This window comes from Thunnus maccoyii, chromosome 13, assembly GCF_910596095.1.
Source record: "Thunnus maccoyii chromosome 13, fThuMac1.1, whole genome shotgun sequence".
Lineage (NCBI taxonomy): Eukaryota > Metazoa > Chordata > Actinopteri > Scombriformes > Scombridae > Thunnus > Thunnus maccoyii.
The window spans coordinates 13,674,650-13,689,857 of NC_056545.1; the positions used below are offsets into that span (position 1 = coordinate 13,674,650).

A 15,208-nucleotide genomic window follows, 5' to 3' on the forward strand; every position below is an offset into this window, starting at 1 on the left:
CCACAAAAACTTCTCATAACTCACTTACACTCCCTCGCTTTCTTTAAACTGATGTTTTCTGTTTTGTAAAATTGATTTTGTTGTTTCTGATTTGTAAACCGTATTCTATTTTTCTATTTTGTAAATTTAATCTTGTTGTTACATGCTTGTTTGACACTTTTACTTTTGTTTTCTTGGTCTCGCAGAAATACCTGCATTAACTTACCACGCCGTGAAATTAATTGGTAATGCTGACCAATAAAAACCTTGAGTCATGTCAGCTTCTCACACGTACTCTGAGCAAACCATCCAGGGCTCAGATTCTGAAAAAAATTACCCTAACTGCACCACCGACATACCCGCTCCTCCAGTTACCACTACACCACTGCCAATCAGTAAGTGGATAAAACATCTAATGTGGCAGATCTGATAAACTCAACCCCTAAGCACACTGGAGACTTAGAACAAGATTTCAGTCGCTTTTGGCTCGTTGTGTTGTTTTGCTTTGTTTCGCCAAAACAGAGCAGCAACTCTCAGCTCACAAGTTTGCAAGCCTATCATATGCCACCGTGAAATGGCTGAAAGACGACCTAAATGAGTGCCATGTGAAGGAAGTCAAACATCCAGCACACCAAAGAGACGTGCATATTTCTCTTAGGACTCTTAATCTTCACATTTGTATCTACTCTTCCTCTTTTATCAGCCCTGGAACAAATGCGTCAGGTTCTCTTTGCTGTATATAGTTAAATACTAACGGGTCTGCTGGTTGACAAATGCCATTTGCTCTCACTCTGATGGAAGGCTGCATGTTTGGAGTCCCCGCAGAATGTGTCTATCAGCACAAATCATCTATTAGGAAAACAGTTGCTGTAGGACCAACCACAAATATCCGGGCGATTCTCTGGGTTGTCAAAATGCTCCTTCTCGCTTTCTCTGTCCCCCCTATTTTCTCCCCCACTCTGCCTTCCTCCCTTCTTGTCTCAGAGAGCAGGAGCAGATGGGGAGACCAGTGTCAGCATTTCCAGTTGGATCAGCTGACGGATATGCATCCCCTGTTTCCGTTCCTGTCGTGTGTGTGTGTGTGTGTGTGTGTGTGTGTGTGTGTGGTTGCTTGAGTGGAAGAGAAAGGTGAAGGGAATAGCATGCATACAGTAACGTTGACAAAGCATCTCTGTTTTCATGATGAGGCCACCAGAACAGGATGAGAGCGAAGGAGTGAGTGCAGAGGGGCAAAGTAGAGCAACCTCTGACTTTATTTTATCTTAAGAAATGGGTCGTTATTTGGTAAGATTTGGCCCAGTGGAGCTCCTATTGGAGAAAACGAATGCTTTAACGGAGCATTGCTCTGTATAACTTGACCCCTATAGTTGGGATAAATTCTGGACACTATGACCTAAGAATTTAAATCTGTTTCTTTCTAATCCTGCATTTCCAAAATCTTTCTGAGGTTGTTCAGGTTTCCCAACAAGGGTCCAAAGTCGTTACCTTGAATTAGGAAACCTCTCTGATGAAACGATTGCAAAGAAAGAAGAATTACAGAGAGAAAATATGGTGAGATATGTAGATACATAAGATAAAACATAAGTGTGGGTTAAAAAATGAGGAGGAATACTAGCAAAGAGGAACAAAAAAGGGAGAGAAGGAATGACGAGGAGAAAGCAATAAGACAGAGACGGAGGTTAAAGGAGGCTGGAAATTGAGAGACAGGCAGGAAGGGAGAGTAAAGAAAGACGGAATTGAGGAAAGAGAGAGGAGTAACAGATGAGAGAATGTGTCCCAGTTCCAGGGTGTGTATGTGTTGATCTATGTGTGTGTGTGTGTGTGTGTATGTGTGTGTGTGTGTGTGTGTCTGCTAGAGTGGTTTGTGTTGCAGGGATCTTGGCTGCTGTCAGGCTAGGGGACTCCCAGAGGAAGCCAGTCCTTGTTCAGTTTACAGTGAATGATTCCCTTCCTGCCCTGCACAGCCCCGAAGGCCAATGGCCAACCAGGTTTGTGTGCATGTGTGTGTGTGTGTGTGTGTGTGTATGCACGTGTTTTTTTTTTTTATCTCTTGGGGACTGTTTCCGGTATAAACACCGACCTTGTTGGGACCAGTAGTCCTCATGGGGACCGAAGCCTGGTCCTAATTAGGCAAAACGTCATTTCTGAGGTCCTGGTTAAGGTCAGGGGTAAGGTTTGAATTGAGGTTAGGTTAAGGTTAGGGTTAGGCATGAATTGGTTATGATTCAGGTTAGGGTTTGGGTTTTGGTTAGGCTGTCCACAATGAATGGAAGTCAGTGCAATGTCCTAACAAAGATAGCTGCACAAACTTGTGTGTGTGTGTGTGTGCTGTACTGGTTCATAGGGTGGCCTGGTGGAAAGAAGGAGGAGAAAAGATGTCTTGTAAATGAGAGTTCACAGGTTGTATAACAGTCAATGTTTGTCATCATCAGCCATGTGTCCGGTCAATGTCCTCAAGTAAGATAGGCTTACCTGTGGTTTTTTTTTGTTTTGTTTTTCTTTTGTAGACAAAATGTCCTCACAAGGAAGAACAAGAAGACAATATACAACAAGTAAATGTTCTCAATTTGTCATTTATCGGTTTGCTTTCTCAAATTTGAATTTTGTCACTTTTATTTTTCTTTCAATGGGTTAAAATCTTTGGTTTGTAACAATTAAGGAGAGAGAAAAGAAGTATTTACATCCTTCATTTACTTAAAAGTTTGAAAACCACACTGCAAATTTCCTCCAATACAAGTCCAACATTCAAAACTTTACCTGAGTAAAAATACAGTAAAGAAGGATCATCAGAAAAATACAAAAAGTATCAAATGCAAAAGCACTCATTATGTAAGACAGTCCTTTACAAAGTACTATAGACAATATTTTTAATTGGATTCATTTACTGATGCATCAACATATAATCAGTATTTTAATGATGTAGCTGATTAAGGTGGAACAACTTTATATACTGTTTGTAGTTTGATCTGTATAAATGCATCATGTTTTCTAAAATGTAATGATAATGTAAAAAGTACTATAGCTGTCAAATAAAAGTATTGGAGTAATGGAGTAAAAGCATAAATACTTACTATCATACTGTAGCTGTCACACTTGCAGGTCAGGTAGTGCTGATTCAACTGAGAATGTAAAATTTTAGTTCTGCAGCTGAGAAGCCAAAGAAATATTACCAGAAAAAACAGATCAGGGGATGGAAAGTCGGATTATAAGCAGGATAATTCAGCCCTGATCTGACATTTGCAGATGGGTCATCAGAAAGCGATTTTTTAAATTGGAAAATGTAGAACTATTGCTCAATTTGAAATAGTAATTTGTCACACTCTTTGGTACTTGGAAAAGTAGTAATCCTACTGTAATGTTCTCTGCCAACTCTGTTTAAATCCCACAATAATATGGAACTTGTTGGAGCCATGAATCAGCTCCAGTCCTCCCAAACATCTTAAACCACGTTCCAGTGCTTCCTCCAGGATCTTTTTCCTGGCACAGCGGCCTCTGAAACAGCGTTTCAGGCCATGTTCTGTCTCAGCCGTTACACATTAAGTGTGGATTAGATGAAGAATGCCATTGCTTACGAAAATATGGTGAAAATACTTGATCGGGGTGAATGGGGGTCTTTCTCTGCATTGTGCCCGTATCATCTGCAACAACTTTATAGTTACGATAATTTCAACTGAAAAGCAGCAAGTCTGCAAATAGCTTTTTCTTAAAGGATGTTAGATGTAATCTTAAACTTCCATTTAGGCAAATATTTTGTACTGTTGCCTGGGTTAAGACAACACTGGGTCAAACACTGCATGTGTTCATTTATATATACAGTATATATAGATTAAGCTACTCCATATTTTTATGGCTGGATTAATATTGACAGATGAACTTCAGGTAGAGATTTTACTCCTCCCTAAAACAATGTACAATGTTTTGGTGATTCATTTTATTTTCATTTACACAACATTTATTTTACTTAATGACTGAGGATTTGTTAATACCTACTATACATGTGCACTCTGTCATAACCCCGCATACAGCACCTACAGCTGGCTAAACACATGCTATAGATGGCAGCTGTGTGGTTTCTTAGATTTACCTACTTTATTCCTGATTTATTTTTACTGGGATTTGGAGACATCTTAAGATAATAAACCGAGACTAAAACACTGGCGCTTTTGACACCCTCAGTCCCAGCCTGACTGAAAACACCCCTGAACCTAAAGCAATGCTGCCATCTTGTGACCAAACATTATTTTCCCACTGCTTGTGTCGTAAGAAGGAATGTGTCTCTGGTAAACACCTGTAAGACACAGATGTGCACATGTGATACAAAAAACAGACACACAAACACACACACACACACACACATTCAGCAAGCCGATGAGTAACAGATGCAGTGGACAGTAGACAATACATGTGCATTGTGTATTAACAGTAAAAATGTACTTAAATGCATATTTTTAGGAAGAAAAATAATCAAAAATAGTATTCATTTATTTATGGATATGCAGTTTTATTTCATACATTTAAATACACTCAATACAATATGTATTACTTTGTGAAAAGGTGATTACCTTTTTAATACTTCAATGTGTTTGTGTAAATTAATATAATAATAAAAAAATCTCAATTCAGTGAAATTTAATTTGATTAGCAATAAAACATTATAAATAAATATTCACAATAGTAATTTAACCTTGTGTAAGAGGTTATAACAGCAACATGTGTTTCAGCAAAAGAAGAAATATGTTTACAGAAACATATTGGGCTATGAAAGAGTAATACTACTGAAAATATTTTTGACTTTGTTGGTCCAGGTCAGAAAGGTCAATATTTGGTTCATGTCTTCCTCCCTATCAAAAAAAATGTATTTCAGATCAATTTCATGTCACCAAGATGTTGACCCTGCTGAACTCTAATGCGAGGCTTTCAGCAGACCTGTGAACATAATTATTCTCTATTGTCATGGAAATCGTAGATAAGAAAGCTATTTCTAAAAGAAAGTATTTAAGCACTGAGATCATATCATTGGTTTTGTACCTTGATCTAAAAGTGAAAACAATTCGATGTTTTAGACATCAAACAGTGGACAATTCTGATACTGTATTTGTCTCTTGATTTGTTTGAAGAGCAGCATTGCTGACATACTTGGACACAGTCAAGTCCTTGAAAAAAATTTGTTTCCTTGAGTTTAAATTCAACACCAGATGGTCAACATTTTTTTGTTTTTTTAAATTTTTTCTGCTGCGTTGGTTTCCTTTGTGCCAGATGTGATCAAATGTAAAACTATTTCTGTGTAAAAATGGTGTATCCAGCAGTGGTATTTCATACCCCTGGTCAAAGTGAACACCCATTTATCAAGAGTGACATGCACTTGTACCGCACACATTTTTTTGTCTGCAGTGAGAGGGTGTACATGTGCTTATAGCTCATATCCCTGTGAAGCTGCTTACATGAGCTGGATCACATATTCCCTCCATATACAAGAGGAATAAACAAAATACTCAGGTTTTTATCATTAAAGCTTGAAACAGCATTATGTGTTTGCCTCAGGCTTCACCTGCTTATTGTACACATTTTAAGTGACCTTTACATGGGATACTGTGGTGCCCAGTGTAACATTGCACTATTACTGTGTATTTGAAGACATCAATGTCCGTGGTTCCTGGTTCGCTTTACACGTTGCCTACCTGCCTAGGCAGGAAAAAGATGGCCTTCTGCCCCTGATGGGTGTCTTGTCCTGCTTTGGGTTGGCCGTTCCTTTTCAGCCCAACATACCAGTTGTACTTCTGAGAGCAATATGTATTGTAGTGGTTTTCTTCATACTTCTCCAGGAAGTAACACTCATCATTCAGTGCTTGCTGAGACAAGAAAATGAAAGGGAGGAGAAAAGAAAAGAGGAGAAGAACATTTGTTTTATTGCAAGTCTTATATATACTCACACAGCAACAGAACAGCATAGTGTAACAAATCGTATCAAGTGCTGAATAACAGAAGCTAGACATGACAAACCTGCAAACCTGTAATTACTTACTGGCTTGTGTTGCTCATCTCTTAGTTTATATGTCCCAATGACAAATTATTACTCACAGGGATTTATAGGTGATTGGAAAGAATTATGCAAAAAAAAAGAAAAAATCCTCTGTAATTTTCCCTTGTGTGGAAACAATTGTAGGAATGAATGACCTATTCGTCAGTTACTAAGTATTATGTGATTTAAGAAAGGGCTCCTAAAAGTATTGGATCTGGTAGTACTTAAGGTCTCATTTCTTCATGATACATATTGTATACAACTAACGTAAACACGTACTGATCCATAGAGGTGTCCATTTTTGTTCATGGCCAGGTACCTTCCTGTCATCTCACCGATGATGACCACCACTCCCACACTCACAGCCTTCAACCTCAGGATGTCTGCAACACAAACACATGACACTGTTCAACATAACACTGCTGCATGACTTTTTCTTGTAGACTTTCCAAGGGTAAAGTGGAAGATAAGCTCCCCTAGACACAATGTAACCATCATTTTTCTCCTGAAATAAATATTTGCCCAACATTTTTCACGGAATCAAGGTCTTTGTGTACATGGGTTAAGGACTTTATGATTACAAACTCAAATCATTTAGCTCATTTACCAGAACTTTAAATATCTTATCAAGAGGACTTCAATAGTTTGTTCAAATAATTAGGGAATTTCCTCACTCATGAGCCATCAAACTTTAAAATTCTTCCATTTTAATGAGCAGGAAGTTAATGTTGTTGCCAAAAGACTCTCCTCTATCTCTTTTATCCTTATCTTTCCCCTGATTCAGAAACAACAGTCAACATCAAAAGGAAAGAGAAAATAGTTTCTTCCTCACCATATGGGTCATTTTCCTGCCTGCCACCACTCACAGTCCCGTCTGGTAAAATCCTGAGGTGATATCCTCCGTTCTGGCAGTAGAGTCTGGTCAGTGTCCGGTGGTCTTGCCTGGACAGGTCCAGAGACGCAGGTCCGAATGGCAGCATGGTAACCTCTCCCTCAGACACCCTACACAGAGTTTGAGGCTTGGACGAGGCAGTGTGATGTCCCTGTGCCTGTAATGACAGAGCAGATCCAATGTGTTCACTGATCATGTCACCTGGACTGTGTCTGAGACACAAGAGAGAGCAGGAAGGGGAGGACAACGCCGCCTTCATGATATGATTACGGGAAATACTCCCCTCCCCAGCCTCTCTCTATCACTTTCTCTCCCTCTCTGCTTCTCTGTGTCAACCTTTTTAAAGCTCTCTCATTTTTTTTTTCTCTTTTATGAAGAGATAAAACCAGGCGGGGATTCAGATCTGAATGGATGCCAGCCAAAGCTGCCACATGACCGGACTTGTTTCCTGACTGAACATCACTTAGACTCTTTTTTTTGTGAAAATAATTTCCAGATGGCAATGATGTAATTTTCACCTGAAATCAGCACAAGGCCAGACAACAACTAGACAACACGTAGACATAACGAAGGACAGAGAACATTAGCAGTAATGGTTTTACCCCCTCCTGGAAATGTTGCAAGTGCCAGTAATAGTCTAACAAGCACGAGGCATAAGTACACATTGTAATCCACTTGTGAAACACAAAAGCCATTTTCCTCACACTGTTTGAAGCAAAACAGTTTGTATTAACACCCTCCATTCAGTTGATTTAAGCTGACTACATTTTACTAAGAGTCAAACAAATCTCCAGCAGCCAAACACTTAAAATCTTTCCGCTCAAGGAAACAAAATCCAGCTAGAGCTGCTGTCTGTCTTCCCCTTGGACTGTCTGCTTCCTCAAAAGCTTATCCAAGAAACAATCAAGCCCATTTTAAAGCCACAATGTCAGCGTAATCTCAATATCCTGGTGGGTAGAGATCCCAGAGCAGCAGTAGCTGTCATGAAATCTGTCCTGTCAAATGGAAAAGGAGCAGGGAAGCTGTGAAGGACCCAGTCAGTGGTGGTACAACTCTGGTGTTGGTTATCATCAGAGGTAGAGTATAGCTGCTATAGAACCAGGCTAGCCCACATCTGGAATGTCTCGGAGAGGCATAAGAAACAGAGGGAGCGAGAGGGAAAAGGAAAGCGAAGGACAGAGCAGTGCAAAGCCACAAAAGGAATTTAAGGCCTACCCACTCACAGCCTGTTTTCCCTCAGAACGGGACCTGGAGAAGAATGTTGTATTACGGGATATGAGAGCTTATTTAGTGCCAGACTCGTCCGTAGGGACCTTCGGACAGAGCTGCTGGTGGGAATGACGTCAAAAGTCCAACCGGTGACTGAGACAGTGCGGATGCGTGGGAGGAGAGATTGAACCTGTGTGTGTGTTTGGATGGGGGGAAAGATAACTGAAGGGGATGAAGTTTGGCCTAAAGCAGTGTAAATTGTTGATTAATGGCTGCACTGTTAAAAGTCATTTTTAAATAGGTCATGAAAGCTGAACAGAGGCCAGGCTTTGAACACGTACAAACACACACACAAAAGCCAGAACATCTAAATTAATCTCTCAAAAGAAAGTAAGATCAGAGTCAACTTAATTTTTCACTCGCTTTCCTGTCAGCGTGTGTTACTAGTGAATCAGCAGTGGTCATTATTAGCTTTCAAGTTTCCCACTCAGACAACAAGGCTCTTCTACTCTATTGAGTCAGTCACCTACCTGTGAGAGAGTCACATGACAGTGCCCCAGATGATCCAACATGTCCTCCTCTTTTCTTCTTTTTGACTGAGGTTCTGGTGAAACTGGCTCGTTGTGCCAAACTTCCTTGTCTTTCCTCCACCAGAGAAGTGACTGGACTTCAGAGGCTTTAGTGGGTATGTCCGTATTTGTACTCCATCTACCCCCCCTCCTCACCTCACTGCCCTTCTAAAAACGTCAGAGGATTCATTTTAACAGACCATCGTCAGGACTAAAATTACCACACGAGAATAGAGAAAGGGAGACTAAAAGAGGGAGACTGAGACAGAGTGACGCAAGTGTCCAGGCCATGGGATCCAGCCAGAAACTGGAAATGAGCCTGTCTGACTGAGAGCTGATACATTCTTATAGCAGTGTCCTTCTGGAGACTCTGGTGAGCAACACAATATAAACATTTATAAAAGACACAAAGAGGGTGACCTCAGTTCCCAGAATTAATCTTACATAATGCCAGGAGTTCTGCACTTTACATGCTTACAGGACTTGCTCCACGTTCCTGCAAACTTAAGAGATGGCAAAAATAAAAATAAATTTAACAGTACATCATCATTCATACAGCAAATGTCCTCAGTGCATACACTAGTGAATAAGTGAAGGTACAGTCATAAGAGGAATGAGGTCAGGGTAAGATATAGTGTCACTCAGATTCCAGTTTTGTAACTATATCCCAACAGGAGTGAGTAAATAGCAATGCTGACTTACTTTACACTGTCACTCAGCTATATATAGCTATATATATATATCTCTATATTTGTACACTTTCACTTTCTGTCTCACACTTCTCGCATGACAATAGGCAGCAGTAATGTGCAGGCTAAGTGAATCATTCGTAGTGGTTGCCTCATCTCTGTCTTCTTATGATGGGTATTTCATTATCTTCCCTCTATGATTTAACTTTACAGCACATCTGCATTTTGGACTCACTCAGCCTTTCTAAGTCAAATAATCACGAGACATACTGTAAGGCTATGCTGGGAATGTGCAGTGAAAAAGAGACGCCACACACTGCCAAAATGTTTGAGGGAGGAAAGAAAAGGAGAATGACAGCAAACACGTATATGATTAGAGGCACAGCTGAATTCATTGTGAAAAATCTGATGTCATTTTAAGTGGAGAACTTGAGCTACTTTTCTCTCACCTGTTCAGAACTTTGAGCTTCTCAGGTCTTTTGGACGTGGCAAAGCTGCTTTACCTCTGTTTACCAGGAGATAGAGAGCAGAATAGGTCACCTGTCGTAATGAAAAATGTGTGTGACTGCTTACTGCGGTACAACACAGCGTAAAACCTCACTAAACTCTCAAAAACAAAAGTCAACCCAACTCAACTCAACTCAACTCAACTCAACTCAAGTCACACTTCAGTTGGCTAAAGTTCAAATTGAACAATATGTGAAAAAGATCTGTTGTTCCTTTTTCATCACTGGGGAGCTGTGAGACACCCACTCACTAATCAGGTGAAACAGCACATTTGGAGAATACTGTAAACAAACATTCAGACTTTTTATTTCAGGACTGGTGATGTTTAAGCCTACATTAAAGGACAGGATCACAGTTTTTCAAGTCTGTCTTAAAACAGTAGTCAGGTGCCCAAATGAACACTGAAAGAGGTTTTGCTTGCTGTAATAATTCCCCCAGTTTATACTGGTCATTAAAACATCCCAATGTAAGTGATGGGGGACAAAATCCACAGTCCTGGTTTCGAGCAAAATTGTATTTAAAAGTTTATCTGAAGTTAACATGAGGCTTTAGAGGTCTGAGTTAGTCAAATATAGTCGATATCTTTCACAGTTACAGTCTTTTTAGTAAAAAAACTCCCTCTCGGTCAGTGTTTTCCTGTTTTGCTGCACAGTCAAACGAGAGTAACAGAAAGAGGGGATTTGGCACTAAAGAGATTGTAACTTTGACAGATATTGACTTGATTTGACTACTTGGGACAACTGAAGCCTCATATTGGCCTCAAATAATCTTCTGTATATCTTTTTGCATAGAAAGAGGGCTGTGGATTTTGTCCCCCATCACATACATTGAAAGTGCATTATGGAGGGATCCTCTAATGGCCAGTATGAACAATAGGAATGACTACAACAAGAGAAACATGGTTCAATATTCATATGGCATATTACAACCTTATAAAGATGATATGGCAATAATGTTAGCTGTTACAGTTCTGGCAGATATGGAGTAACATTTGGAGTTGAGTTTTGTCTGCTGCTACTAAAAACAATGCAGATAATAGCAGTTAGAGTGAAGCAAAACCGTAAAGTTGCAGGTTTTAAAATCAAAACATTGATCTGAAAAGACTCTAAAATGCTCAGTGGAACTACTTCAGACTGGTGATAATTCTTTGTGGGTTCATCATCACGAGCGACCCCTTTCACATACGTGATATGATACACTGTTCATAGTGAAATACTAATTATAGCAGCTTTAATAATCATGGTCTACTAAAAATAAATATGGTCTAGCAATGGATAGATGTGTCTTTTTAAGGATAAGTTAAGACTATGAGGCACCTTGTCTGAGTGAAATGAAACCTCTTGAACCACACCAGACTACCAGCAGTTGTTTACATATCTATCTATATATTAGATTCTAGTCAAAAATGATGGACTGTATGAGTATGTTTTTGCTCCATTTGATGTAATAATGGATACACAGTCTCTTTCTAATTATAAGGTGAGTTAAGGTGAAACTCGAGAGGGATGCTGAAGATGTAAAGGATCTTGCCATCTGGCATTTGTTTCATGTATCTATAGAGGAAATGCTAATGTGCAAACAGATATTTTTAGCTGTTAAGTAGATAATTATGTTACTGTGTTCTCAACAGGAAGCTTCCCTGGGAAACGATGCAGAGTATGAAATCAGAGAAGGGCAAGGAAATATAATTAAACTTGATAGCCATAAAGCATCTTACCAGTGATATTGATTAAAGCCACCGTCTTTATTCAATCACACTAAAATGAATGTAAATTCTTTTTTAACTCAGCCTCATTTACAGGGAAGTCACTTTAGAAGAACAGCACTTTTATCATGAAATAATTCACTAACACTAATCCCCTCCTCCCCCCTGGACTTTCCCACATTTTGTCAAGTTACAACAGCAAGTTAAAATGGATTTTATTGGATTTTCAAAATTATTTACAAATAATAATCTGAAAAGTGTTGGGTACATATCTATTCACTCCCTTTGCTGTGAAACCCCTAACTGAGATCAGGTGCAACCAATTGCTTTCAGAAGTCACATAATTAGTTAAATAGAGTCCACCTGTGTGTAATTTAATCTCAATATAAATACACCTGTTCCTTGAAGGCCTCAGAGTATGTTTGAGAACATTACTAAACAAACAGCATCGTGTAGACCAAGGAGCTCACCAAACATGTCAGGGATAAAGCTGTACAAAGCAGGGTTAGCTTATAAAAAAATATCCCAAGCTTTGAATATCTCATGGAGCACCATTAAATCCATCATTAGAACATGGAATGAATATGGTACAACAGCAAATCTACCAAGAGAGGGCCATCCACTCCAAGTCCAATGGTAACTCTGGAGAAATGATCCACAGATCAGTTGGGACAATCTGTCCACGGGACAACTATTAGTTGTGCACTCCACAAATCTGGCCTTTATGGAAGAGTGACAAGAAGAAAGCCAATGCTGAAACAAGGCCATAAGAAATCCTGTTTGCAGTTTGCCACAAGCCATGTGGGAGGCACAGCAAACATGTGGAAGAAGCGACTCAACAAACTACCCAACACTTCACATCACCATGAGCACACCATCCCCACAGTGAAACACGGTGGTGGCAGCATCATGCTGTGGGGATGTTTTTCATCAGCAGGTACTGGGAAACTGGTCAGGATTAAGGGCAAGATGGATGGAGCCAAATACAGGGCAGTTCTTGAAGAGAATGTGTTTCAGTCTGCAAGAGACTTGAGACTGGGGCAGAGGTTCACCTTCCAGCAAGACAATGACCCTACAGCCAGAACTACACTGGAATGGTTTAAGGCAAAGAATGTTAATGTCTTTGAATGGCCCAGTTAAAGCCTAGACCTCAATCCAATGAGAAACTGTGGAGAGACTTGAAAATTGCTGTTCAGACAGTCTCCATCCAATCTGATTGAGCATGAGCTATTCTGCCAAGAAGAATGGGCAAAAATTGCAGTCTGTAGATGTGCAAAGCTGGTAGAGACATACCCCAAAAGACTTGCCGCTGTAATTGAAGTGAAAGGTAGTTCTACCAAGTATTGACTCAGGGGTGGTTGGTTGGTGGTTGGTGTGTGGGGGGGGGGTCTCATAGTATTTTGCACCTTCAAAGCATTATGCACTCTGTGTTAATCAAAATGGTAAAAAAGACCAATAAAATCAATCTGAATTCCAGGTTGTAACACTGCAAAAAGTGGAAACATCCAAGGGGGGTGAATAAAAGCGCTGTATGTCTGAACACAGGCCTCACTACGGACTTGTTTTAGGATTGGAGACAGTTTCTTCAACATAAATCAACTACAGAGCATGAGCTCATACCGAGACTAATTGTGTGTGATGGCTGAACATGAGTTGTTGACATGTATTTTGTAGTAAAACAGATTGGCATTTTGAGTCAAGATGGCTTATGGGGAAAAAAGAGCATGTTTTCCATGCACATATTACATTCTTCCAGCATGTCAAATGACAACATGTGTTCTGTTTCAGATATAACATGATAAAATTATGGTCTGAACAATTTGATTTAGGCTGCTATTCTTTAAAACGTCATATTGTTTTATTTTAGTGCTATCAGACCAACTTTCACCTTTTTAAAAGTGTGTTTTCATTTAAAATAGGAGCCAAAGTTAAAGCTCAGGGCGGTAAATCATGCAACAGTCTGTTTCCCATATGTACTTGACAATAAACTGGTTAATTCTGGTTCTTGAACTAGCCTCTCATATCTTAGACAACATACACAAACAACAGCTACAACTTCCTGTAAATGGCTATCTCTGTACACCACACTGTGGCAGATGGAGAAATGAGCAAGCGACCAGGCGCTGTGTTCTGGTTTGGCAGAGGAAGTGTCAGATCTAAATCTGAACTGTTTTCAGAGAAAGACCGCAAACACAAACTGTACATGTGCCAATGACATGCATGCGATGTTAACAAATCACCCAAATGTGTCATCAGCTTTAATGGCGAGACAGCAGCGGCAGTGACTAAAATCAGTCAGTGCAATATATGATCAATACAATTTAGGCCTTCTGAATCTGCTCTAATAATAAAAACAGGTCCAGTTTCACACAATTAGACTTTAAATTAAAATGACCAACAATTATCAATCAAAAAATATCAATCACAACAATTTGCAAGTACAAAAAGTCACTTAAATGTTGACTAAATAAAATAAAAAAATCTGTTGCAGTGTAGCATTGTGCCAACAGAGGGCGACAGAGAGTAGTGGAGGCTTTAATCCAACGCAGATATCCTCAGCAGAAATTCCCCGCTCTGGTTGAAATGACATCAGCATCTGCTCCCACCAACCACACTCCCAGCCCGCTACCGGCAAAGATTGTCTATACTCGTGAAGATGTAATACTCAACATACATTTGACCGTACTTGCTGGCATGAATTCTGTATTAACATGCACTCTATTCTGTCCTTATGCACTGCTACAACTAACTGACTTCAAGTGTTTCATAACTTAGAGGCTTTAGTTACTTTCAACCTTTTTATTCTGTGGCAAAATTCATCAAGATGATATTAACTGCTTTAACTGGGTCCATGTTTGCTTGATTGACAGATGTGTGCAATTTTTTTGCTTGTTCCACATGAGCTCCAACCCCAAGAACACACTCTTATTCACATATTTGTGACCTAGTTTGTTCACAGCTGATTTAGCTCAGCTTCCACTTTATCTTGGTGTACATGCATATACAACAGGGTAAATGTTGATTGTAACATCCTCAGCCCATGAATGGTCCTCCTCTTTCCCAAATTCAATTTCAGTTCAATTCAGTTTTATTTCTATAGTGCCAAACCATAACAAAAGTTATCTCAGGGCACTTTTCATATAGAGCAGGTCAACATCGTACTCTTTAATTTACAGAGACCCAACAATTCCTCCATGAGCAAGCACTTGGCGACAGTGGCAAGGGAAAACTCCCCTTTAACGGGAAGAAACCTCAAGCAGAACCGGGCTCTAGGTGGGCGGCCGTCTGCCTTGACCGGTTGGATTGAGGCAAATGAAAACAGATCTTGCCTGAACCAAGTTAATTGTGCATTCAGGCAGTCCAGGGAAACTTATCAAGTCAGAAATGTTTATTACCAGCAAATTGACCTGAACGTCCGACATCAAAGTGATAAATTTAGTGCTAAGTGGGCAATTGTTTCATGATACTGAGGTTTACAGTGCTACAGTACAATGGTTCTCAGTCCGATTTAAACCATGAATCTGGCTCAAATCTCACTGGGGACCTCTTTTGCTAGTGACATGGATGGTTATGTCAGTCTGTCCACCACTTTGCTTCATGCAGATCGGGTGAATTATCCAATTTGCACATTCACGGTCC

At 39.8% G+C, this 15,208-nt stretch overlaps 2 protein-coding genes across 5 annotated transcripts in view; one reads left to right on the forward strand and one right to left on the reverse strand.

Annotated features, from left to right (window-relative positions):
• Positions 1-4,575: 4,575 nt before the first annotated feature.
• LOC121910242 (putative fibroblast growth factor 1) lies at positions 4,576-8,972 on the reverse strand. Of its 4 annotated transcripts, none has more exons than XM_042431361.1 (4): positions 8,630-8,972; positions 6,831-7,047; positions 6,278-6,381; positions 4,576-5,828 (listed from the first exon to the last, which is right to left on the reverse strand). In XM_042431361.1, exons 1-4 carry the CDS (start codon positions 8,669-8,671, stop codon positions 5,643-5,645), a joined length of 549 nt encoding a protein of 182 aa, XP_042287295.1. In that variant the 5' UTR covers positions 8,672-8,972; the 3' UTR covers positions 4,576-5,642. The 4 variants fall into 4 exon arrangements, with proteins under 4 accessions (XP_042287295.1, XP_042287296.1, XP_042287297.1 ...); XM_042431362.1 differs by lacking the exon at positions 8,630-8,972 and adding an exon at positions 8,114-8,261; XM_042431363.1 differs by lacking the exon at positions 8,630-8,972 and adding an exon at positions 8,106-8,261.
• Positions 8,973-12,121: 3,149 nt separating this feature from the next.
• Positions 12,122-15,208, forward strand: part of LOC121909809 (rho GTPase-activating protein 26-like) — a 116,217-nt gene continuing 113,130 nt past the window's right edge. Inside the window, exon 1 of the mRNA XM_042430535.1 lies at positions 12,122-12,205. The gene's annotated coding sequence lies outside the window, so the exon portion shown is untranslated. The remainder of the gene's footprint in view (positions 12,206-15,208) is intronic.